Raw genomic sequence first — 27,599 nt, forward strand, 5'->3', positions numbered from 1 at the left:
CTTAAGGAACATTGTAGCTCAGTGATCTAGAAGGCCAAGTGTGGGTTTAGATTGCTGGGGCTGCAGTTCCCCACTGGAATGTGGTGGTAGGTGGGGAGAGTCAGCTTGTGGCGCATCCCACCCGCTTTCCTCCTAGATCTGGTCCTTCTTGCAGACACATCAGCACTTTTTGCACATCTCTACAAACAGCAGGACCTTGGAGGTCACTACCTGCAGGATTCACTGCCCTGACAGGGGAGGCTCTAGAAGTCAGCTTGGAGCTGTTTGGACACAAATTTCTGGACCCTGGTACTCAGAAGGGCAGGGCAGAGCAGGTAGGGAAGGCTCTGGATGGGCCCGTTCTTTGTCGTGTGGATTTGTCATGTGGAAAAGATGTTGTCAGGGAAGAATGGGGAGCTCCGGGTGGGGAATTTTTGCCTGGTCCTGAGGGTGATACTGTGTACGCCCACGAACCAAATGAAACTAAGCGTTCTTAAGAGGATCAGGTCTCCACAAAGTCTTTAGACTTCGAAGCTAGATCAGGAGTCCAGGATATTTTAAAAATTGTGTTTTTTCAGTGAACAATTGTTTAATTGTTTATGCACATTAGAAATAAACAAGAGTTTTCAACTTTATTAGTTGTATATACTAGAACTTAAATTTTTATGATAAAATAATGATATCAAATTTAGGATTATACCTGCTTTATAGGACTTATAATTATGTATTTTTTGTTTTAAGTATTTCCCCACTTACTTAATATAGCAATTAGCTTTTTTATGGGTGATAGGGTTGTTAGAATGCCAAAGACTAAATGGAAAGGTGTTCTTAATGCTGTTTTAGCCCTGGTTCAGTTTCCAAGTATATTCAAGGGAGAGGGTAGTCTGTGAATTGACCACTTAAGTAAATCAGTCTGCAACTCAGTGTCCTGAGATGATTAAATCTAGACGTAAGAATTTAATTTGTGTCACAAAAATTTATCCCATAGAACTTTTTATAAAATACGATCTTTCTGATTGGGCTCATGATAATATACAATTGTAGTTTTACAGTAATTTGGAAAAAGGAAAAGCCAATTCAGTGTAAAAGGGAATACTTGATTACTCTATTGTATAGAGCAATAAAAACTAATTTACTGTTATATTACTCAATATTGAAAGCTTCAAGAGGCCATCTTTCACTTCATTCTTCATTAATTGTGCTGTATTGTTGTGATATTAGTCTCTGTTATAGATGAGTTTTGTGGGAAGCTCTTAAGTTGACATCTCTGAACTTGTATTTTGGCTCACTTAAATATCTTTGATATATTTTCTGTGTGATTGTTGAAGGGCAAATGAAGTGTTGAAGGCAGAATGGATTTATCAGTCACTGTGATTCCTTTATGAAAACTCCTGTGATAAACTATTCTTTGAAATGGCCTTAGTTCATAACAAAGTTTAACTGATGAAATTAAGTGATTGTACTTTAAAAAACATTATACGTATTAATCTTTATAAAGGCTGTTCTAAGTTTGCCTTTTATGCTAGATTATTAGAATTTTCTTACTAAATTAATTTTGGAGGCATTCCACTATTCATAGGTCTTTTCTTTAATTCAGTTAAAAACCAAATAATTAGGGATTAGTCTTGTCTTTTTAAAAAATTTAGATGAAAGGTATCTGTGATGTTTAAAAAAATAACTAATAGAAGCTGGTTAAACAATTTACATTGTCCTTAATATACATATGTATTAATAGCTTATTACAATAATAGATGTTACTTATGTAGATTTGCTTTTGGCTCAATCTTGCAATATGGAGGTAGATAATATCATGATGGCATTTGGTAAAATAAATTCTTCTCACATTGCGATTTTTATTTTTTGGATGGTAGTAACACTAATTTTTTCTAGTGCTGTATTAGTTTGCTAGGGCTGTCGTGAACAAAGTACTATACACACTAGAAGACTTAAATAACTGAAATTTATTTCTTAACATTTCTGGAGGCTAGAAGTCAAAAATTAAGGTGGTGGCAGTGTTGGTTTCTTCTGAGGGCCTCTTGTCTTGGCTTATAGATGGCCTTCTTCCCCAAGCGTCTTCATATGGTCTTCCCTCTGTGTGTGTCTGTGTCCTACCACCTTTTCTTATAAGGACATACTGGATTACGGTCCACTCACATGACCTCATTACCTCTTTAAAAGACTCTATAGCCAAATAATCACATTTTGAGGTACTGGGAATTAGGACTTCAGCCCATCACACGGGCACAGAATGAGTTCTGTGAAAGTCATGATTTCGGACAACCAATATGTTTAAGATGGGAAGCAGTTTGTTTAAATGTTTTAAGTAAATTGTATATTTTTCAAAAATATGTTAGAAATTTTTTTAATTTCTTCTTTTACCTGCTTTAATTGTAGAGATGGGGAAGGGGCAATTAAAGACTTATGATAATTATGCTAATAATAATAATAGTAGTTAGTATTTATTATATATCAGCCTCCGGTCTGATCACACTAAGATATCTGTTGTGTGTTTTGTTTTTTTTATTACAGGTATAGGCTTATAATTTAAACATGGAAAAGTTGGATTATCTGGGTAGCATTATTTGGTGTAAAACCAACTTAAAAGTGCCCTAGATCAAGAAAGTCCTATAAAAAAACATTTGACACTGTATTTCGACTTGGCTTTTAGCTTCATACCTGTCACTTTGCAGGTGCTCAGTAAATAACTATGGAATGTATGACAGATTTCAGTGAAAGCAAAAGGAAGAAATGTCGCGGTGGCAGTGCCCTTTTCAGAAGCTTGTATTTGCATTGTCAAAACACTTGTATTGTCTTCTCTGCCATCTCAGGTTTTTATTATTTTTTGCCAGCAAATATAGTATACATTGAATATTAACTTAATTGCAGTGACAAAACAAATAGTCAGTTGGAGCCCTTATATTTCAGTTTCCCACGTGTTTGAGGCTTGGAAACAATAGAGCAGTATAGCTCAGCCTGGATGTATGGACACACTCCTCCCTGTAAGATTTTATAGATAAGAGGTTATTTTCTAGAGGGTCCACTGTCCACTTTGCCAGTAGGTAGAACTGGTGGCTCTGTACGTTTTTGCCTCAGCCACTCACTATCTTGCTTTAGTACTCTGCCAGGTGGGGCTATGTTGGGAGCTATGGGTCTTATTAAAAATGTTTCTTTATACTTAGATTGCAAATGTCTTTAGATAAAATTACCTGGATATTTGATAAGTAGTAGGAAAAATCAGAGAACTAAGTTGTCATCATCTACAGTTCTCTTTTGAGAAAACTTTACATAGATGTGTACACATTTGTTACTTGATTAGTGTCAATTTCTGTTACCAAAAATGGAATAATGAACAGCTTTTGGGAACCGGTGCCTATTTTTGGCAGAATTCTACTTCTCAATATTCATAATAGTGTTGTAATTACCTTGTTGCTCTGCTGCTGGCTTTTAGATACAGTTTGTATTTATGATTTTCTTTTTCTTATTTAACTTACTTAAGGGGTGAAGAATTTTAGATGTGCCATGAGAGGATACGGATTTCATCCCATATTTTGAGAACAGTAATGGCAACTTGTTAACATTGTTCAGATTTTTAAAATAAGAAAATTCCTTAGATATTAATTATAAATAATTAGATACCATAATTATTAAGTATAAAAAATGCTTTTTGCCCTTTGGTCATTTTTCTCATTTGTATCTGAATTTGTGCAGTTTTCACAGTATTTTTATAATTTATTTTTAGTGACTTTCTGAGTCTTATGTTTATTCTAATGTTTCATTAATGCAAAACATTTGTTAAATTATTATGTATGCCTATGTATGACTTAAACACCCAAGGGTATCATCCAAAGGTAATACAATGGAATATGACTAAGTTGAAATCAGACATATGAACCAGACCTTTGTGGTATATTTGTGTCTTGATTTAGGTTGGTTGAAGACTTTTGATGAGTACTTTAAAGAGAAGACTCAGTATATTTTTAATAACATGGTCATCAAGCTGAAAGAAGACGCAAGGAGGAAATTTATTTGGTCTGAGATCTCTTACCTTTCAAAGTGGTGGGATACTCTAGATAGTCAAAAGAAGGATGCTGTTAAAAGGTTTGTTTTTAAACTTTTTTTTTGAAGTTTGGTGACATTAAACATTCATTGTACAGGGAAACAAGTGTTGAATTTTTAGAAGGTGAAAATTCTTAGCTTTATATCTGAAACTTAAAATATTTTTTCACATCCTTTTTCCCTTGATTCTGGTTCATCTCTGAAAAAATGACTTGCAACTTTTCCATTGAAATCTGCATGTTACAACTTTGTCCTAGAAATGGAATTACAAGGTTAAAGGGGCTTGATATTTTAAAGGGTTTTTTTGAAGCATATGATCAAAGGGGCCCCTGGAAAGGTTGTTTCAGTGTATTCTTTAGTCTTCCATATAATACAGCTGTTCACCAATAATACAACTTTTTTTCTCTGAAACCTTGACCAATTTAATGGTTGAAATATATAATTTTAATTTGCATTTTTAATGAGTGATAATATTGCATATTTCTCATATGTATATAGGCAAAGTATGTCATATATGGCCTGATTGTGTAATTTTTCTTACTGGTGTGTAGTTATATTTGCACACATAATATACACACATACCAACCCTTATTTATCTTGAAGTATTTATTTATTTTCTTAATTCTTATTGCTTGATATACAGACTTTTAACATCCTTACGTAGCCAAAATGATGAATCTGTTTTCCTATTATTTACTTTGCCTGTCATATTTTAAAAGGTTTTCCTTAATCTAGAGACCAGATAAGTTGTCCTCTTTTCCCTAGTTTCATTTTTTACCATTCAGTTTTTAAAATCCTGAAATTTATTTTTTTATGTGTTGCGATGGGAGGTTCTGTTCACCATATCTCTCTCTCCTCTGCTCCCTAGAGTTTAAAGATTATCTTAGCATGTATTGCTTTCTTTTATTTATTTATTGTGTTGGCCAAAAAGTTCATTTGGTTTTTTTCTGTAAGATGGCTCTAGTAGTGCTTGGTTGTTTTTAACTTCATTCAAAACAATTTTGTTAGGTTGTATTGTGACAGCTGTTATATCAGTGTGCATTTAGAAAAACACTTATCAAAATTGGTGAATTTTTGTGTAGCCATTTTATTATTGAAGATGGAAGAAAGTATGCAACATTTTCAGCATATTATACTTTATTATTTCAAGAAAGGTAAAATCACAACTGAAATGCAAAAATGATTAGTGTGTGGAGAAGGTGCTGTGACTGATTGAATGTGTTAAAAGTGGTTTGTGAAGTTTCATGCTGGTAATTTCTCGCTGGACAATGCTTCATGGTTGGGTACACCAGTTGAAGTTAATACTGATCAAATCGAGAAATTAATTGAGAACAATCAACATTATACCACATGGGAGGTAGCCGACATACTCAAAATATCCAAATCAACAAAGTTATTGGTGAAAATGAAAAATATGTCTTTTACTTTATGGAAAAAACTAAGTAGACTTTTTGGCCAACCCAATAGTATCGCATATACAGCACTTAATATATTAGTCTCTGTTCTAAGTACCCTACAATGTAGCTGATGATCCTCACAACAGTCCTCTGAAGTAGGAACAATGATTGTCCACATTTTAGAGATAAGGGCACTCACTGGTCTTTCAGGGTCACCCAGCTGGGACATGCCTCACTGCTGAGCTATTCAGTCCAGCCTGTCCAGCCCTACAAACTGTTTTCCTTTGACGCTGCACTGCTTCCTGAAGATTTAAATAGTCCACCCTTTTTACTGATTTGAAGTGACATCTTTTTGTACTTAAATATGCATTGAATTCAGGAATATCTCACTGCTTTCATGGACTTTTCTGTTTGACTATAGTTGCTGCAGCTTTGTATGTTTCATTGACTGACAGTTTATTTTTTAAAAAATATTTCATTTATTTATTTTTAGAGAGGGGAAGGGAGAGAGAAGGAGAGGGAGAGAAACATCAATGTGTGGTTGCCTCTCGTACTCCCCCAACCAGTTACCTGGCCCACAACCCAGGCATGTGCCCTGACTGGGAGTTGAACCAGCAACCCTTTGATTCGCAGGCTGGCACTCAATCCACTGAGCCAGGGCTCATTGACTGACAGTTTAAATCTCTCCTTGTCTTTCTTTATTGAGAAATTATTTTAATGAGCGACCACTTAATTTCTCCATGGAGTTTTAGATTTAATTTTTAAAAATTTTCCTACCCTATTAAAAATGGGATTTTGATGGAAATTGATATAAACATTAAATGTAGTTTGGGTAGAACGGGTTATCCATCATTAGTCATTAGGGGGTTTTATTTTTTCTTCCCTCTGATAGCACCCTTAAAATGCTTTTAAGATTGGCCAGGGCTTTGGGGGTACTGGGTTAAACCAAGAGTAGCTGCCCCACCCGAAAGGGCGAGCCTCTCTTCCACGCTGGCCGAATTGGCCACAGGAACCAGAGTTGTTAAGAAATTCCTCCAATTATTCAAGACAAGCTGGAATTCCAAAATATTATCTAAAATATCTTGACTTTTAAATTGAATTGTGAGCAGCTAATTTAGATTCTTTCTTTCCTAACTGCCCTGCCCCCTACGCAGAGTCAAACAATCCTTAAATTGAGCTACCAACTGGTTTGCAACCTTTTACATTAAGAACTGTTCTATAAAAACCCCATGGAACTAATGTTTGTTTTATAGGTAATTCTTTGACTGAATTTTAAGATTTAAAAAGTTTTTTTGTCTTCCTAGGTCTTATGTTATTCTGTGAGTATAAACAAACTTCGTATTTTCTTACATTAGAATTTCATAGAAATTTTACTTAAATTGTTTAGAGTGTAAGATTTTATTACATCTGTAATTTAATTTTTTCACTTTTGGGAAGCTGAATTTTTTCTTCATCCTGATTAGATTGGCTAAAGCTTTAAAATTTTTTTGGTGGTTTTGCACTCCCCTTTAATCCCCAAAGAACTACTTATATATTACTGGTTTTTACAGTTGACTTTTATCTTTTACTAAATCCTTCTTCCTGCTTTTATTAATACTAAATGGACCAGTTCATTTATTATAATAAAGAAATACGTCTGTGTTTGTGTGTTTGCCTTTTAGCACTGCACTAACTAGCTTTTACCTTTTTGTGTTATTTTTTATTGTATATTTTTCTTAAATGTTATATAACTGTATTGTTTTCCTCTTTGATTTGAGTATGTTAGGAAAATAATTTTTAGTTTCCAAGTGCTATTTTGTTTCCCAGTTACATTTTAGATTTAAGAACTAATTTTTATATGTATGGTCCGAAAGTATGGACTGTACAATTTTTATTCTTTTTGTTTGGATTTGCCTGACCTGCACTGCCCCTTTTACTGTAAACACAGTCTGGAGCGGTGGTTCACTGGCTGGGCGCTGGAGCCAGGCTGCATGGGTCAGACCCTGGCAGACTGCCGTCGTCGCCGTGTGACTTGGGGAGTGGACCGCTCTGCGCCTCATCTTCTTTCTTTGTCAAGTGGGCATAATATTGGAACCTATTTTACTTATTTTTTATGAGGATTGGATGAATAGGAATAATGTGCTTAGCACAATGTCTACAGTATTTTAAGTCATTAATAACATTAGAAACTCTTATTATTTTAACTTTTATTTGCCACTCTGAGTGTTAATCTGGGACACCAAATCCCTTTAGTTCTGAAGTCGTCTGAGAGTCATCTTTTAATAGCAGAATTTAACTATAAAATTATGTTTTCTGTCTTAGGAAAGCTTCCTTATGTAATGTTTCAGTGAAGTACTCCCTCCCCTCCAACTTGGATAGTTTTAGAATTTTAAAAATTTTATCCATGAAATTGTAAATTTTCACTAGTTGTGTAGGTATAAATAACTTACTAAATTTTCCATTTACCTGTTCAAACATTTCTTAAGCTGTTTTGTGCTCTTACTAATTAATTACAGTTTTTATTTCATTTGTTTTAGAATTCAATTATCTAGTTATTGAGTGTCTGGTCTCTTTTGTGTATGTATTTTTATTTTATTTGTTATATTCACTATGTTTTGGGAGTTTTTTCCTCAAGGTTTTTTTTTTTTTTTTTTTTTTTTTTTTTTTTACCCCCCTCAGATTCACTTCTTTGTGGCATGGAGTCTGTTCTTTTCTGGCTTTAAATGCCTGCTTTTAACCATGTTTTTTATTACCCTTTAGTTCTGTGTTCTTTATATTGTTGTCCAGAAATTAAGTATATTCCCCCTTTTTATTCATCTTTAAGCAATAACGGTCTATTCACATTTGTAATTTGTTTCAAAATGGAGAGTAATTCTCCTGAAATCCCTTCCTTTTTAACCACATACTTTGTTTCCTTGCCATGGTTATTAGTTAATATTGGCTGGCCAACATCCATTTCCCCAGATTTCCTTTTGGGAAATGGTCCTTCATAGAAATCAGATCCTCTTTCCTGCTCCCGGTCATATAGGCCAGCTAGACCCGCTATGACCTGAGCTCAGTTCATCAGTTTATTTTTCTAGGGTTTTGAATCAGAGAGTGAAGCAAGGTGGAGAGATGGGAAGAAGGGAAACAGATATGGAAGGAAGCTTGCAGGTCATCCCTCACAGCACTGGTGCATTTGCAAGACTCCCTGTTCTGTGGCATGGTGCCTGTGGTCCTCATAGCACGTGGCCTCTTGTTTTCTTTCAGCCCTTTGTTAAGGGGACTTATAGCCTGTCCTCAGTACTCTGTGCCCTGGACAATCTCCCAATACATTTCCCCTCCAGCATCAGCTAGTGCAGCTTGCAAACAAGAAACCTACCTGATAGATTATTCCTCAGATCCATTTTTGGAGAGCTGGGTTCTGGAAGATGAGCAGTAGAGACCCAATAGCCAGAAAAGATGCCCAGATTATGAATAGGACTGGCCAAGGGGAAGCGAAAACCTGGGACTGTGGGAAGGTGGGGAGGTCAGTGAAGTGTCTGCTGTTTGTCAGGTGAGGTACCTGTGGCTGGCTTTCTGTATCTAGCTTTCTTTTGTGTGACCTGTAAGCCACTAGGAACCTGTATGAAGGTGCTTCCTCACTATCCATAGGTAAGAGTCCAGCTACCTCAGAAGGAAACTGGGTTGCTTTTCGCTGCTTTTGGTAAGGTGAGGCCATGCCTGGCTCTGTCCCAGTGTAGCTGCATTAGGGAGCTTCTCTCTGCAGTAGTCACAGCCTGTGGGTAGAGAGGCTGCTGCACCTTTGGGCTTGGGAAGCACCGTGAGAATGCAGGGTAGGGACTATGATTAGTGTCTGTCCCAAGATTCAGTTTTGCTTCAGCCCTTGGCCCTTCAGATTAGGGGCATCTCTCAGATCTTCTCTCTTTACTATTGGGTTGGCCAAAAAGTCCATTTAGTTTTTTTCTGTAAATTAAAGACACAGTTTTCATTTTCACCAATAACTTTATTGATTTGGATATTCTGAGTACATTGATTGTTCTCAATGAATATTTTGTGTGACCGCTATCAACTTCAACTGGTCTACCCCACCACAGAGCATCACCCAGCAAGAAATCTCCAGCACAAAACTTTGCAGACCACTTTTGACACATTTGATCAGTCACAGCACCTTCTCCATACACTGCACAAATCCTTTTTTTGTGTTTCAATTGTGTTTTTACCTTTCCTGAAATAATAAAGCATAATCTGAAATGTTGAGTATTTTCTTCCATCCTCAACATTAAAATGGCTACACAAAAAGTCACCAATTTTGATGTGTCTTCTTTTTAATGCACACTGTTATGACAGCTGTCACAATACAATCTACCAAATTGCTTCGAATGAAGTTAAAGACAACTAAGCGCTACTAGAGCCACCTTACAGAAATAAGTAAATGAACTTTTTGGCCAGCCCAGTACTTAGGACTCCGTGCTGATTTTGCACGTAGAGGGGTTGTAGGTTAGTACTCGTTCAATTCTTTTAGTTTCACCTGTATAGTGTCTGTCACAGGTGCTGCTGATTTTATGGCATGAGGATGGTCGCCTTCTCCTGGTCCTGCCTGGACACGCTTCTCTCTCTCTCTTTTTTTCTGTTCTGTTGGCCATTTTACTTACGTTGGACCATATGAAATTGCTGATATTTGACTGCTTTGATGTACAAAATTGGCCCATTTTATGTGATTCAATCCAGTATTAAGAGTAGAGAACAGTAAGCAGTAAGATGTTGCAGGGGGTGGGGGAATGCATATTAGAATTTAGTGCTTAATCCATTGTTTTACTCACATGCCTTTTATTTTGGCAATGGGAATGATTCTGAAATATAGTCCTGATCCTTAATGATATCACTTTGCTTGAAGAAAAAATTGTTTTATAGCCACATTAGGGACACTGAGTTTTATTTTCGGTTAAGCTTTGCTAAAGTTGCCTCCCTTCTAGCTATAACTATTTACTTGTATTCATTTATTACATTTATCTATAGAACTAGTGTAATAGCATTTTTTTCCTACTTAAACATTCTTAGTGTTTCTTGCCTAAACGTATGTTTTTTGGGGAAACAATAGCTACATAGGTTTGCTTCTATTATTTAAAATTCTGGGCTTGAGCTAAGTGGCATTACTGATAAAAAAAATTTTTGACGACTAGTGTAATGCTTATGCAGTGGCTTCTTTTTCTTTTTGAGGATGAGCCTATGGATTAAATGTCTGTACCTAAATTTGCGAGCTAGCTGTTGCAGAGCAGAACCTGTTAATTCCTGCAGAGTTCCATGTGAGCTTTTATGATCCCCGAAGAACACCAATTGATTGTGGCAACTTAACAGAAACATAACTCAAATGATCCCATAATCTATTCGAGCAATGACTTGTTTGATTCTTTCCCCTGTGGCAGAAGTAGTCAGCTCTATAAGCTTTTGAAAATGAATATCTAGTTAACTGAAGGGAGATCTATGCAAACATCTAGCTTTTCCATTGTTTTGTGATTCAAACTAATTTAATCAATTGTAGTCAGGGTGCCTGATTGTAACACATACCCACTGGATTTAAAAGAAACTGCCTCTCATTAAATAATCAGCACATTTTCTGTCTATGCTTGTTTTGTTTTGAAAATGACTGGTATGTTAACTTTTTTTTTACATTTTAGGCTTCCTATTTGAATATTTTTGACTAAATGCAGTTAAATACTGCATGATGTTTAAAATACATCTAAATGTGTGCCCTTATTCAGTCAAGCAGCTGAAACATGAGCCCTTAGCATTTCCTTTGACTAGCACCCAGTGTATTACATATTCATTTTTCCTCTCTGGGCTCTGAGGCATCGAAATAGTTTTTGCATTGCATCTGCTCCTGCTGTTGAGACCAGTGTTCAATGGAGAAACCCACTGAGCTGTTAGGTCCTAGAACAGTTGTGTGTTTGCCAAAGTCTTGACCAGCTTCTTTCTGTGGACCTTTCGGTGTGAAATAAGGCTCCAAATATGTATGGGAAAGATATTATATCTTTACCACATTGCTGGGTTTCATTGCTTTGCCAAGAATGCGAAGTCTTGCTCTAATCTTTGTACCATCATCCTCTTAAATCTTTTTTCCTAAGTTTATACTTAAGTGAATCTTCTACCCTGTTCTCTTAACATCTCTGTTTCCTTATTGAAATCAGAGAAATGTTTGAGGTTACTTTCTTAAGTAATACAAGTCCAAATTTACTGATGAGCATTTTGAGTTTCACTAGAAAAATATACCTCTGAAATTTTTGTACAGACTAATTTATCACACGTTTTATACTGGTCGGATTTTGTGGTATTTGACCAAAGGCTGCTACCAGATTTGCAGGGAAAATTGCAGATTTGGATTGAGTTTAGAGCCTAAACATACATAGCATTTCACAAAGGAATCAAAGCAATACACCACTGTCTGAGTAACTTTGTCCTGGTAGTTGAAGCAATGGTGTACGTCTATTGTAGGAAGTATGGGTTTCACTCCATTCTCTCCAATCCCATTCCATCTCCAATGAGGCAGCTCTGGTCTTATTCACTTCAACTGCTGGCTTCTGTTTGCCTCATGGAATCTGGCAAAAGCCATGAGGACCATCCCATCTGCTTCATCCATTGGATACTTCCTCAGGCCTCTGGGAGAACTTCTTTGCGGCATTGACTTTGACCACTCCATTCTCCTTGAAACTCTTTCCTTTTTTGGCTCCTGTAACCCAGAGCTCTTTGTCTCCTGGTTCTTTTCCTGCATTGCTGAGCATCCCTTTCTCATCACCTCCAATTTCCTCCTGTTCTGGCCTATGTGGTAGCACTCTTAGGTTCTTCTCTTTGGTGTGTGTGCTCATCCACACTGTGGTTTTAATTACTGGGTGTTCAGGCTGCTTCCAGATCTACAGCTCCAACCTCAACTTCTTTCTTCTTCCCTAGTTAATGGTAATACTAACGGCTAACATTTATTGAATGCTTACTGTGTATAGGCATGTTCTAAGCACTAATTGTATTTATTCAGTCAGTCCTATAGTATTCCCTTCATTAAGGTTGTTTATTATTCTTATCTCTTGTGGAACAAACTGAAGCAGAAGTGTTAAGGATCGTGCCTAAAGTCCCCCACCTGTAAGTGTGGCATGAGGACTGCAGTCAAGCATTCTCACCCCAGAACCAGTGCTCTTAACAACTGTGTGCTCTACCATGCAGGCCACGTCCGGTCAGTTCCTAAACCTTGTCAGTTCTGCTCCTTTAGTGTCTCTGCACATGGACCCCCAGCTTCATTTCCTTTTCCTGGTTTCTAGGTGTCCTTCATTTCTCCAACACAGTTAGGTTTCTGTTAGTATGTAAGTCTGCCTCTGCTGCTTGGCTTCAAAATGCTTCGGTGAGACTTCACTGTCAAAAGGTAGAGACCAGTCTCCGTTGCCTAGCACATACTGGCTTTTCTTCTCCCATTCCTCCTTACTTGTCCACCCTTACCTCTGATCACTTCCTGCCTTGCACCCTATTCTTAGCCATACCGAGTCGTGTGGGTGTCCTCAGGCACATGCTTTTTCCTACTTAGAAATTGGACCATGAGCTCAGCTTGGATCTTTTTTTTTCTGTACATTGGATAATCTCAGTCCTACTAACTTTTTAAGACTCAGCTGAAATATTACCTCATTGCTGAAGCCTTCCCTGATACTCCATTCATTCAATGAATATTTTCTATCCTCTAGGGATATAGGAAATGAGTGATTGACCAGGTTCCAACTCTCAGGGCATAGTGTGGAAGACAAGTAACTAAACACAGTATCACAATAAAGTGTTTTTTTCTATGGAAGCAAGAAGGGGGTCTTAGAAGGCTTCCTGAAGCTAATGGTATTCAAGTCGAAACCTGAAAGGTGATTAGAACTAGCCAGTTAAGTGGGGAGTAGTAGAATATGGGGAAAGAATCGAAGGTTATGAGAGAATTGCGATTATGGGCCAGCAATTAGCAAGAGCATGGCGTGTTCAACATCTGAAAGAAATGTACACTAGGATGCAACAGTGTGGGGAAGGGTGTGTGTTAAAGGGCCTGGGAATGTGTGGTCCTCAGGGAGATGTAAATTAATATACTGAAAAATACTGTTCCAAATCCTTCAGAATGGCTAAAATCAAAACGACTGACAACACCAAGGGTTGGCAAGAACGTGCAGCATTCTCAAATGTTACTAGTGGGAATGTAGAATGAGACAAACACTTTCTGAAAAGCCACCAAAGAGTTTTCTAAACTTAAACATACATCACGTGACCTAGAAGCTCACCCCTAGAGATATTAAAATATGCCCACAAAACACCTGTATAGATATTTTCATAGCAGGCTTTTTAATCATAACTTCAAACTGGAAGCACTTCAAATGGATAAGAAGAAGTTACGGTGTATTCATACAGTGGAATACTACACAGCATACAAATAATGAATTACTGAAATACACAGTAATATGGAGCATCTAACAAGATGCTAATCTAACAAGCATGTTAAGTAAAAGAAGCCTGATACTATAATGTAAATATTGTATGATCCCATTTTATGAAGTCTTAAGAGGAGCTAAATAGATCTGGTGTGAGAGAAATCACAATGTCAGAATGGCTTTCCTTTTTGGGGGGCGAGGTAGGGGTTGGTTGGAAAGGCTCATGACAGAGCTCTCTCAGTCAGTCAGTGGGAATGCTCTCTTGTTCTGGGCGATGATTGCAGGGGTGTAGGCAATCGTCAACATTCATCAAATTGAACATGTACATGTTACATGTTATATCTCAATGAAAATGCTTTCGAAAATACAGTGTAGCTGTAAACATAGCGGTACCTGTCTGTTAGCATGAAGGGCGTTTATGGTGTAGTGTTAAGTGAAATAAGTTGGTTAAAAACTGCCTACAGAACCCCTTCTGCATTTATAGCAAGATATTAAGAGTGGACTGACTTATTTGATTTTATATTTTAACCTCTTAGGTATTTTCTAATTTATTTTGAATGAACATTTTATTATTTAAAAAAAAATAACAGGGTAAAGAAATATTTACTATATAGCGAAATATTTAAGGTATATGCATATTAAAACATTACAGAAACTGCTAATTGAACCATCTAATATGAAAAAATTATAAATAAAATTTCATGACTATTGTTTTGTGAATACATACAGTGTATATCTTTAGGGTATACAGTGCTTTTATTTAATTTTACACTTTTATACATTTCCTGACTTTTTGAATGAGCAAGGGTAAAAGGGTATCTAATATTATAAAATTTGATAGTTATTAAGAGCGATATGTGGTCATGCCTACTTCCATACATCTTTGCCATCACAGTTTGTGGTACAACTTTGTGATCTTTCCAATCTGGTAGATAAAAAGTGTCATCTCATTGACATTTTAATTTGCATTTCCTTAGAAGTGAAATTAAATTTCTTTTCATTAATAGGAGCCAATTAGTCCTGAAATAACATTCTTCATACTCTTCGTTCATTTTTCTTTTGGCTCATCAGGACCCTTTTCTGAGAGTTTTGTACTAAAAGCAACACAGACTTAAGTGATGTCAAAACAGATGTGATTCCTCCCCTCATGGAGCTTCCACACAGTCTGTTTAGGGGAAGAGACAGCAAACACACAAATGTGTAGTTAAGTTTGTGATAAATGCTATTAAAGAGAAGTGTTGGATTTTATGAAAGATAATTTCGGTGGGGCTTTGGGTTAGATGGTGGTGGCCAGGGAAGGCTCCTAATAGATCCATGAGAGCCACCAAGGCACAGACTGGGAGGGAGAACATTCCAGGCAGAAAGAGTATGGACAGCAAACTGAAAAAAGGCGGAAAGAGGGGGTATTGAGGGGTATGGCTGGAATGACATGAGGAAGAGAAAAGGTGAGAGATGACTCATTTGCCGTCTGTCTGTCCTACTAAATCTTTAAGGACAGGCATCAGTAGTAATCAGAGAGTTTCCCCAGTTATTTTATGTGAGAGGTTTTAAAACAAATCTTATTTTTACACTCATATCAGATACCCCCTGTGAAAGGCACATGAATCGGGTTATCTGATAAGCAGATGTCTTTAGGTTATTAACTGATTCATTGCAAGCCTCCATCTTTTTTAATTTTCCACTGAACAAATTTTTTATTTAAGAATGAATTTCTATACATCATCATGTATTATTCCATCTTTCCCCAGATGTGTTATTACAAATTCAACTTTTTCTCAGTGAAATTAATTTGTGATTCTTTGAAGCTCACTAAGTGATGCATTGTGTCCTATTAAGCTCTCTGTAACAATTTTCCCATTAAGGAAAAAAGCTCTTAGAGTCTATCTGTGTGTGACCAAATTCCAAGTGTGTGATGAGTCCGCACAGGGGAAGAAGTGACACTCAGAGAAAATGATTTGCAGCTTCTTGTGCTTGGCAGTGAAGTCTTAAGTGTAAATTTGCATCTGGGGCAGAGTGAGCTGTGACAAATACGCTCAGCTTAATTTCGATCAGTTATTTTCTTAAGCTTTTTATACCAAATTCCCCAACAATGAAATAGCAAAAGCCTGGAGGTCTGTAATGTCTTCACAAAGTAGTCACAAGTCAGTCATTTCAAAAAGAGAAATAGGAGTGTTCTTAATTTCAAACGTTAGTGCTCCCTTCTTATTTTCTGGATTTGCCTCACATATATGCCTGCTCCTTTCCCTCACTTCCTCTGTGTCTTTTCACGTTTGCTTCTAGATCTTGTTCATTGGGATTTTGGGGAAAAGCATACATGCAAACAACCGTTTGCCAAAAAACAGAGAATCTCTTGTTATAAACTACACAACAGACCCTATTGGTTGGGCACATCTTTCAAAAAAAAAAATTTGTATTCCCCCATCACAGAGAAACAGCCCAAGTGATGCTTGTTCAACACTAAGTAAATGGAAATACTTGGAAGTACCTGTGTTTGTAGTAATTTTTTTGAGATAGAGGTATTTCCCATTCATTACTTGATGTGTTTTAAAAATTATTAAAGTCTTAAGTGTATAGCTGAAGTGTCTTAATTTTATTTCCATAATACTGCTAATAATGGTTTCTAAATATATTTTTATAACCTAATATAGCTTTTCTGTTACTCTAAATATTTTTCCACTTTTGAGGTTTTGTTTCTGTGAGACTGTCAGTCCTGCTTTCTTGTCCCTGTCTGTGAATGGTTTATGGTAAATGCTGTTGTGTGATAGAATGTGGGGGTACAGTGGGAGTGTTGATTTAAGGTGGGTGCTCAGGGAGACTTTCCTGGGTAGGTTTTCTTTGATCTGAGATATGAGGATACTTGGAACCAACTAGGTTGAGAATGATAGGAGAGAAAAAAAATCAATAGGTAAGAAAATTCTGGAAAACATTTTAATGAGTGGGAGGCTTTTCATGCCTCTCCCAAAACAATAGACAGGATAGTCCTTAAAGTAATTATTATGTGCAGAAAAGCTCACTACAGGATTACAGTAGCATCTCAGTCATCATAGGGAGGGGAAGGGCTAGGTTATTGACAAATGGAGCTTGGGAAATTGATTGCTGCATATAGTATGTGTGATTCTTGTTGCTTGTTTGGCTGTTTCTTGGAGCATATTCATGCCTGTGGGAATGGAATTATGTAGCAAAATAATACTGGTATAGATGAAAAATTCTAACATTGGAGTGACTTTTCATTTTAGTTTCTATTTTTCTATTTAAGAGTAGGAAAAATTTGTTCCTGAAATTTTCCAAAAGATCTGTTTATTGGGATACTGAGATAAGGAAGTCAAGTTTCTATATTTGATGGCCAGAGATTAAATTCCAAATCTGTCCTGACACCTCAGGCTTCCGAATACTGCCTCTAAAGCATAAGAGGTGGGGGTCTGGTCTGTGGCCTCCGGAGTGTGGCTAAATCAGGCAATCACCAGAAAAATAAGAAAAAGAACTAACTAAAGGCTAAAACCCATTGGCAGTAAGAGCAGGACAAGATAGGCTTGGATTTAGTTGTGTTAATTAAAGGAAGGAAATTTTTAGAAATTTCCAGCTTCTTTATTACAAGTTCCTGACTCGGGCCTGTGAGAATCTGAGGTTTCACTGGACATGTGGTTGTCTTTAGATACTATTAGAGCCATCATATTCTCTCTGTGAATTTGTATTAGTTGGTGATTCCCATGGTAATAGAGATTTAATTAACATTTTAAAATTGTATACGAGGAATTATTCTTTCATTTTTAGAAATTTTGTCCATTATTCACTCTGTCATTGGTTATATGATTATGCATATGTTTGAATAAATCAGATGGTGTGTTACTGCTTTAGCTTATGTAATAGGCTGTGTAGGAAAATAACTTATCTATGCCTCTGACCTGCTCCAGCTAAATTTGACTTGGTACTTGGCTGTTACCGACAGGTAGCCAGTAATGTGTACCCTTGTTAAAGCTGCTTTTCCTTCTGGAATTTTACATCATTTTCCAAACCATATTATTGCAAACTGACAAGTCTGTGCCACTTAAAAGTTTGCTTAAACCTTGACTTTTATACTTTCTCAGGTACTTCATCAAATTTTTAATAATTTTTTTCTTTTTTTCCTTCTCAGAGAAAGGTACCTTCTTATACAGTTCAGTTTTTCTAGGGCTGGAAATCTAGTTACTTTGTATGGTATTATGGCAAAGGAGTACCCAACGGCCAGATAATGTTAACATTAGAGCTTTTTACTCAATAATGAAAAATAAACTATATAGCCCATATTTTAACTGAACCTGGAGCAAAGTGCTTTATAATGTTTTTTGTATTCCTGGAGGCATGTGACATTTACTAGCTTTACCCTGATATGTTGTTACTTCTGTGTAGTTTGCATGATTAACCTACCAGTGTCAGAAGGATAAAGTAAATGCTGATTTTTCCATAAGGAGTACTGAAACAAATGCCATGCTTAAAATGACAGCCCTCCAATAAATGCTTATTAAGATATACTCTGAGTAGAGCATTTTGCCAGGTGCTTTGCAAGATTTAGAAATAAATTAGATTTGACTCCTGCCATCAGGAATCTTTGAGGTTATATGGGAGATGATAGCCTTTGAAAGGAACTTCCAAAGCAACCTGCATGGCTTCGGCCTAGGGGGAACACCTCAGACACTGCACTAAGGATGTTTTATCACCAGGGTCCTAAAGTTCAAATTTGTTCACTAGTTTTAAAAAAAGATTTTAACCAAAATAAAAATGTTTTAACAATTAGTATAATAAACACCAGTTATATTTAAAGGTTGTCCCTAATATTTCTGCTGATTTTAATTTTTATTTTTTATATGTTAATGTAAATTTTTACATTTTTTTTCTTCCTAGTTTACTAGAAAACGGTCAGTTTGAAATTGTGACGGGTGGCTGGGTTATGCCTGATGAAGCTGCTGCACATTATTTTGCCTTAATTGACCAACTAATTGAAGGACATCAGTGGCTGGAAAAAAATTTAGGTATGTATTGATCTTTCCCTTTCATTGGGACTACTCTGGGCAATACATTTTGGAGAATATGAGATGAAGTTCTATTTTATTATTTTAAATAACTAATATTTTTAATACTGATTATTTTTGAACAGCTTATCCTTTATTAGATTACGATCTTTCTTTGATCATAAATTGAGTTACACAGATGTAATACAGTCTTTTCTTTGGTTCATCTAACTTTTTACATCTATTATTTTATCTGCTTTTTACCAATTATTTCTATTTTTTATTTTTTATATTTTATTTTTATTTAAAAAAATTTTTTGTTGTTGTTCAAGTACAGTTTTCTGCCTTTTCCCCCCACCCCTCCCTACCACCCTATTTCCACCCCCCTTGTTATTGTCCATATGTCCTTTATAATTGTTCCTGTAAACCCTTCACCCTTATTTCTATTAATTAGAATATTTTTTTCCTAAAAATATCCCACTGGGATTTTAATTATATATTACTTACAACCCTTGGTCATAAGAGGCAAAAACCTAATTTACTAGCTTAAAGAAATAAAAAAGGGAGGTATTAATTTTGACAGTGAGAATTCCAGACATATGGTAGCTTAAGGTAAGTAAGGTTGGACCCAGGGAACTCAAAGTAGGTTATGTGGACACTGGGCGCTGTCTCTTTGTCTCTGCTCGTTTTTGCTTGGTAGTCCTCTCCTGGCTCTCACCACATGGTGAGATGGCCATAGGCAATTAGGACTCATCTTCCCAGTCTGACAACCAGGAGGAGGACTTTTCCATAATACCTTACTTAATTGGTCCAGTTTGTGTCAGGTGCTTATTTCTGAGCCCGTTAACTGTGGCCACAGGTATAGGAGATGAAAGCACCAAGGCCTAATCAGTTTGGTGGAAATGATCATCAGGGAAGAGGGGGGCTGTGGAGGGCGACAGGGTCTGCCTCACCTGAACCATGGGAATGGATTGGTCCTGCATGGGGAAGAAAGGATTCTGTTATCACAAAAAGTGGGGCAGAGGGTGCTTCACTGATAAAATCAGGTGTTCACTGCAACTCATAGGACATGGGACTAACTGATAATCTTTGTGGTGTCTAATATTTGCATTCTGTAATTGTATGTAATTCCTTTTAAATATTTCATATTAGTAAAATTTTATAGTTTTTTGTATGGTAAGTAAACATGTTTTTATTGAATTTATTTCTAGATATTTTATTATTTAAATTTTTCTCTGTAGAGATAAAATCCCCATTGATTTTTTCTTTACTTTTTATTTTGGAATAATTTCAAACTTAAAAGTTATAAGAATGCTGTAAGAACTCTTCTAAACCTCTGAAGCATGTTCACCAATTATTAATGATTCTGCATATCTGCTTTATTTTTTCTCTTTCCATATTGTTGTTGTGATTCTTGTTTTTAGAGTAAGTCACAGGCACCATGCTTGTGCAGTAAAGAGATAACATGGTAGGCCTGAAACTGCTATCCTTAGAAAGGTCTTGCCTGCAAGGTTGGCCCTTGTAGGTCTGGGTGGCTTGTATTTCCTAAATGCTAAGAGCGGCTTGCCGTGTTTAAATTGTAAAAAAAATGTAGTTTATGCCAAATACTTGTTTTACTTCTGGAAGCCTAGAATTTCAGTATGTACTAGGTAGAGGGTGCCTTCATAACCAGCCCCAATGAAAACCTTGGACACTGAGTCTCTCAAGAGCTTCCTTGGTTGACAGTTTTATGTGTTGTCACAATTTGGTGCTGGAAGAATTACATGCGTCCTGTGTGACTCCACAGGGAGAGGATGCTTAGAAGATTGAGCCCAGTTTCCTGTGGACTGCGCCCTTGCCTTTTCCTTTTGCTGACTTTGTTTTGTATTCTTTCACAGTAATAAATCATAGCTGTGAGTATGGCTCTATGCCGAGTCCTATAAATTTTCTTAAGTAGTCACTAAACTGGGAAGTGGACTTGGAGACGCCCTACACAGTGCTACTTTCTAAGCAAGAGTATTGTAAACTAAGAATATTCATTTTTTGTGGATTTGTTCTTTATGTTTAGCTTTTATTGACATAATTTACATGCAGTGCAACATATAAATCTTAACCGTACAGTTTCAGTTTTGACAAATATATTACCAATTTAACCCATACCTTCATCACTCTAGAAGGTTCCTTATTTTCCTCAACTCTCCCCCTATAGGCAACTGCTTTCTGATTTCTATCACTGTAGATTATTTTTGCCTATTTCAGAACTTGTATATATAGACTACCTCTTTTAGACCTGGCTTCTTGTGCTCAGCCTACATTTTCTTCTTATAAATTTATTGTTTCACATAAAATCCACTCATTTGTGGTGTACAAAGGGGGACCCCCCAAAAAACCACAATTATCTTCTGGAGGGTGGGCCTCTTGTAGCACAGGCTTCCCCCACTAGGTGAGTGTTCTAGGTACCCATCTGTATCAGTGTGCCAGCTGGTGTTATTGTGAGAGGCTGCGTTTGGCTTCAGTGAATTTTTTTTGAAAACTCTTTTAAAGTGTTTGCCCATTTCATGATGGGTGATTTGCAAGTGCACCTGCCCGCACCACGCTGAGTGTTCAGCAATTTTTGATCAAAAATGTCATGACCCACATGCCCTACACTCCCTTATTCAGCTGATTTCTCCCTGCGTGACTTTTTTTTGTTTCCCTGGATGAAAAAAGTCCTCAATGGGAAATGTTTTCCCATTCAAAAAATGGCAGAAGCACTAAAAGGCATCAAAACCAACAAGTTCAAAAACTATTTTGAGCAGTGGCAAAAACGTCTTGACGGGTGTGTTGCATCAAATGGAGAGAGCACTTTGAAGGCGACTGAAGTCTAAACATGTGAGAATGAATACACAATTTTTTATAAATGAATTCCAGGTTCTTTTGGGTCCCCCCTCATACTGTTCAGTAATTCTGAGTATTTTCACAGAATTGTGCAACCATCACCACCATCTATTTTTAGGACTTTTTCAACATCCCAAAAAGAAACCTCTTACTCATTAGTAATCACATCCCTTTCTGACAACTCCCCTCCATGCCTCAGGCCCGGCAACTACTAACCTGCTTTTTCCATGTATAGGTTTGACTATACTGGACATCTCACTCAAGTGGAATCATACATCGCCTTTATGGCTGGTTCTTTTCACCTGCCATTACGTTTTCAAGATCGATCCATGCTGGAGCATGGATCAGGGCTTCATTCCTTTTGAGAGCTGAATAACTTTTTTTTTATTCTTCAGTTAGTGAACATTTTGATTGTTCTCCTTTTTGATGACTATGAATAATGCTACTACCATACATTTGTGTTAAGTTTTTGTGAAGACATATGTTTTAATTTTGGAAGTAATATGCCCAGGAATGGAACTGCTGGGTCACATGATAACTCTGTATTTAGCATTTTGAAGAGCTGCCTAATTAGTTTTCCAAATGGCTACAGCATTACCATTCCTACAGTGGTATATGAGGATTCTAATTTAACTTCTCCACATCTTCAACAACATTGGGTATTGTCTTCTTTTTTGTCTTAGCCATATTAGTGTATATGAAATAGTATTTTATTGTGGTTTTGATATGCATTTCCCTAAAGACTAATGATGTTAAACATCTTTTCATGTGTATATTGGTGATTTGTGTATTTTTTTCAGAGAAATGTCAATTCGAATTATTTGCCTACTTTTAAAATTGGGGGGGAAGTTGAGGGGGGCAGTTCTTTTTACTGTTGACTTGGAAGAGTTTTTCTATAGTCAGAATACAAGTTCTCTGTCAGATAATGATTTGCAAAAATATTTTTCCATTCTGTGGATTATTGTTTCAGTTTCTTGAAGGTGTCCTTTGATGACCAAAAGTTTTAATTTTTATGAAATCCAGTTTATTTTCCCTTTATCACTTGTGTTTTTGATGTCATATTTAAGAAACCGTTTTCTAACCCAAGGTCATGAGGAATTATTCCTGTGTATTTTTTTTCTAGGAGTTTTATGGTTGTAGCTATTACATTTAGATAATGAACACATTTAAAAATATGGAGTTTCTTCTTATTGTAGCTTCGGCCACATCTTTAAATTAGTGTGCTCAGTTTTATTTTCTGAGCAGTTTAGAACAACATTATTTTGTAGACTTTATTTTTACATTTGGTTATGGTATGCTTTTATGAACTTTATTACACAAATTGGACCATTATAAACTTTTATGAGTTTGAGTTTTTAAGGTTGTCTTTTGCCCAAAATATCCATTTTTGTAGCTATTCTCTGACTTCACTTAAGCTTTAATATTAAATGTACCTGAAATGATTCAGTTTTATTAGTTATATTATTTATATTACTCATGTTCTAATTTTTAAGTCTAGTAGGTTTGCCAAAAATTGATGGGTGTGTTCTTTTAAATGATTGTTTTCTGTAATTTTTCTTAACAAGTTTTTACTCTTAACATATTTTGGTAATCTTAATCTTGCATAACGGCACAAAAATATTTTCTGTGACCTTTCCTGGTTTAATTGGCTAATAAAATTTTCAGTTTTTCTTATATGTAGTTTTTCTTAATTTCCCCCTTTTTTAAAAAACAATTGCTTACAACAAGAAAAACCCTAGTGGGATACTGGTTTCAGGTTTCTGCTTAGCACAAACCTCCTTTTATGTCAAAGTTTTTAAAAATGTAGTTTACATTCCCTTTTACATTATTACCTCTTAGGGATTCTATAATTTATTGCAGCCCAGTTGCTACTCCTGTGGATCAAGTGGTTTTGATATGGAAATGTTTAATAAGATCACCAGCAATGCTAAAATTTCAGACATCACTAGCATAAGATGTTAATTTTTACTTTTGTTTTATAAGCTTATTCTGCCCTTGTTATTTGGGACAACATGTATTTTTTATTTTATAACTTAATTTTGATATTTCAAAGTTAGAAGAAGTTGCATGATAGTGCTTGGGAAGGGCTCCCATATATCCTGTACTTAGATTCACATGCATCTTTTTATGAATCATTTGAGAGTAAGTTGGAGACATATTGTCCCTTTATTTCTCAATCCTTTATTGTATATTTTCTACAAAATAAGGACATTATCTTCTATAATAAGAAGGTAGTTATCAAATCAGCAATGTTAGCAGTGATAAACTACTATAGTCTGTTTCATAAGCTATATTCAAATTTTGTAAATTGTTTCAGTAATATTTTTTATAAAAGCTGATTTTATTTCCACCTTCCAGTCTAGGGTCCAGTATTGCATTTAGTCATGTCTCTTTTTCTTTAATCTAGAACTGTTCTTCAGGCTTTCTTTGGATTACTTGACCTTGATATTTTTGAGGAATACAGGTCTCTGGTGTAGAAAGTTAGTCAATTTTAGTTTGTCTATTTCCTTATGGTTTAGCTTCTGGCTATTTTTTATTCTCTCCTTCCTAGCAATCTATCTATCTATCATCTATCTACCTACCTACCTACCTACCTACCTGATCTAACCTAACACATTTATTTTGCTAGATTGCTAGAATACCGCTGTGGTGATGTTCTGTTGTCCTCGGTACATCCTATCAGGAGGATCGTGATGTCTGTGTTCCAGTATCAGTCACGTTGGCCTTGATAGATTGCTTAAGTTGTGTCTGTTAAGTTTCTTTGCTGTATTGTTTTATTTTCTCCTTTCTATTTAATAACTAATTTGTGTGAGATACATTGAGAATAGGTAAATATCATGGTCCTCATTAAACTTTATGTTTTAGTTTTAGGATCTATTGGTGATTTCCTAACTTCATTCTATAATTATTAGTTGGCAATCTACTAACAGGAAGCATTTCTTTTTTATTTTCTATTTATTTATAGGCTCATGGATTCTTATTTTATTCAATGGGTTATAATCCAGCACTCTTATTATTTATTTTGACTACTCTTTTGTCCCAAATGTGGCCAGTGGAAGCCTCTTTAGGCTGTCTCCTGAGTTAATTTAATATGTTCCCATGATTCTTTGACCATTTTTTTAATGTATGGCATAAGAATATATCCCAGGCTTACATTGTACTTTCCAGCCTCAAGCCTGGGATAAACCATTTCTTTAAGGTTATTTTTAATGGAGCACAGTGTTTAGAGATCCAGATGTGGAAGCTGCAGTGAGCTCATTGGTACTTAGGTGTTAACTGTATTTAGGCTCTTTTAGTGCACTGAGCTAGGAAGTGTGTGTGTGCGTATGTATTAAAAACCATGACTTAGTACGGATATTTCCTATTTTAATTCAGTATCATGGGTATATTCCAGTCTCCCACGTTTACTTGTTTGTGGTTCCTTTTTTAGCAGGGAAAAGCTTGTCCTAATTTGTTTAGTCTTTGAATACATAGAAGGTAGTTTCAGAATTATTAAACCCATAGTACCACCAAAAATTACTGAGCAGACTTCAAGATTTCTTTACAGATTTTGGAGATAAAGTTCATATGTCAGATGCACAAATTTTATGTGGTCAGTTTTTAAGTTCTGATGCATAGTCTTGGTCCTCTGAGAGTTCTGACATTCCATTCTCAGTCTTTTCTGCTGGTTTCCCAACTCAGTGCTCATCTTCAGTATTGCTCTGCAGAGGCCTTCCTGCTGCTGTCTTTTCTGTTACTCTGTGTACGCTTATTTGCATGATAGTGTCTGCAACTAGAGTCAGAAATAAGATCAATTTATTTCTGTAATCCGAGGGCCTGTCATAGCCTTAGTTATATGGAAGGTGCTAAATAGGCGTTCGAATAAAAAATACACACAGTAATATTATTTATGTTGATTTATAGGTTGCATGTAGATGACTTCTTTGAGAATCCTGAATAAATAAAAGATCAGATTTGTATTATGCCAAATGAATAATCATATTTCATCAATTCTAATCTGTGCATTTATTTATTTATTACATTTTCTCCTCTGAAATTGAGATATATCTTTAGTCGATGGCTTTTAACATTGGTGGGAGTAAAGTGCGAAAACTCTATTGACATCTTTTAGGTAGAGAGAATGCACCAGCATCAAAAAGAGAAAACAGAATGTTGACAGATGGGAGGGACCTTGGGAGACTGGGTGAAAAAAGTGAAGGGATTAGCAAGTACAAATTGGTAGTTACCAAATCGTCACAGAGATGTAAATTACAGCACAGTGTTGGGAAATGTACTCAGTAATACTGTAATAACTATGTATGGGGCCAGGTGTGTGCTTGAAATATCAGGGGACCACTCTGTAAAGTATGTGATTGTTTCACCACCATGCTATACATCTGAAATTGATACAGAGTAATATTGAATGCAAACTGTAATTGAAAAAAAAATTTAAATGCAAAAAAACTTAAGATTTAGTGAAATGTGATAGTTATTTTGATCAGTTCTGCCACTTTTTAATAAGATGATTTGGAATAGTTGAAAGGCATAAAAGACAGCCTAAAAATTTCTTAATGTTGGGATTTGGGAGTACAAGGTGAAATGAGTTAGCTTACTTGCCTTTATTGCAAAATAGCAAATTGAGGGGCTACGGAGCTTCACAGAAGATAGGACTGTGAGACCCTAGAGGGAAGACTTGATTCTGTTTGTTTCTCCAGCTCCATTGAATGCCAGGAGTTTTTTAATATCTATAAGGTGTCAGAGTGCTTATTTCAGCATCAACTGATTTAACTGCCACTGTGATCCCCTGCCTGGGAGACTTGGCAGTGGCAGGGCCCTCCCTGCAGAGAGTCCTGCTGGGAGTGCTCCTAAGGGCGAATGCTGGGCAGTCCCTTTGTCTTCAAACCGAGGAGACCATAGACCTCTGGGTCTGAATACGTTGTGATTTCTCTTTATTTCATTTGTTGATTAAAAAGAAATAACACTTGTTTTGTTTTGTTTTCTCCAACAGGAGTGAAACCTCGGTCTGGTTGGTCTATTGATCCTTTTGGACATTCACCAACAATGGCTTATCTTCTAAACCGAGCTGGATTTTCTCACATGCTTATCCAGAGAGTGCATTATGCAGTTAAGAAACATTTTGCTTTGCATAAAACGCTGGAGTTTTTTTGGAGACAGAATTGGGGTATGTAGGATTTGATGAAAGTTGAAGTTCTCACTTGACCTGGGAGCTATTTCATAAGGGTTATGAACTCATGCCATTATGGGTTTTAATCAGAATGTCATTCTTGAAAATCAGGTTGCCTGAAGGTGCACATTCTTATTTTTCCTTTGTATGCATGCCAGCATTCTTTTAAGCAGTGGTGAAAATATTTATCTATAGAACTTTGTAGACTCTTATGCATAAAGGAAATAAGTAGAAGGAATTAATCTTTTGCAAATAATACTTTCACTTCTATTTTAAAAAGGACCTGTTTTATCACAAAATTGAGCATGTCTTAGAACTAATATCAAATCATTTGTCTCATGTTTAGCCATTGTTTTTTTCCTTCTTTCTTTCTTGTCATTGTATCTAGTAAAAACTGTCTTTTAAAACCATAGTCCTGTCCTCTGAGACCAGCTCTTATATTACCCATATTGCTTAGTTTCTAACTGTGTTTTGTGGACACTCAGGCCTTCCAAGGACACACTTCTGCAGCTGTTTGTTGGGGGAGAAGAGAAAACATTTAGGTCTGTTGGGAGGCTTTTGCTTTTCCCACCCCTATTTAAAATTCAGAACACCTTATTTTAAATTTATTTTTTATTCTTTATTAGGGGTCATGCATTGTATTGTGTGCCTTGTACTACCTCTCTCATTAGATCTGCAAAATAATTCTTTACTTCAGGGTCTATTATTATCCTATCCCTTCTGTATAGTGAAGAAGTAGAGGCTTAGAGATGTGAAGTCATTTGTCAAA

At 36.1% G+C, this 27,599-nt stretch overlaps 1 protein-coding gene across 2 annotated transcripts in view; it reads left to right on the forward strand.

Moving 5' to 3' along the window:
* The window catches only part of MAN2A1 (mannosidase alpha class 2A member 1), a 158,214-nt gene that overhangs the window by 40,605 nt on the left and 90,010 nt on the right, over positions 1 to 27,599 (forward strand). For both annotated transcript variants that reach the window (XM_024563305.3, XM_045197679.2), the window contains 3 exons: positions 3,906 to 4,077; positions 18,704 to 18,831; positions 26,654 to 26,827. In XM_024563305.3, coding sequence (XP_024419073.1) covers positions 3,906 to 4,077; positions 18,704 to 18,831; positions 26,654 to 26,827 — 474 coding nt within the window. The remainder of the gene's footprint in view (positions 1 to 3,905; positions 4,078 to 18,703; positions 18,832 to 26,653; positions 26,828 to 27,599) is intronic.

This window comes from Desmodus rotundus, chromosome 1, assembly GCF_022682495.2.
Source record: "Desmodus rotundus isolate HL8 chromosome 1, HLdesRot8A.1, whole genome shotgun sequence".
Classification (NCBI taxonomy): Eukaryota; Metazoa; Chordata; class Mammalia; order Chiroptera; family Phyllostomidae; genus Desmodus; species Desmodus rotundus.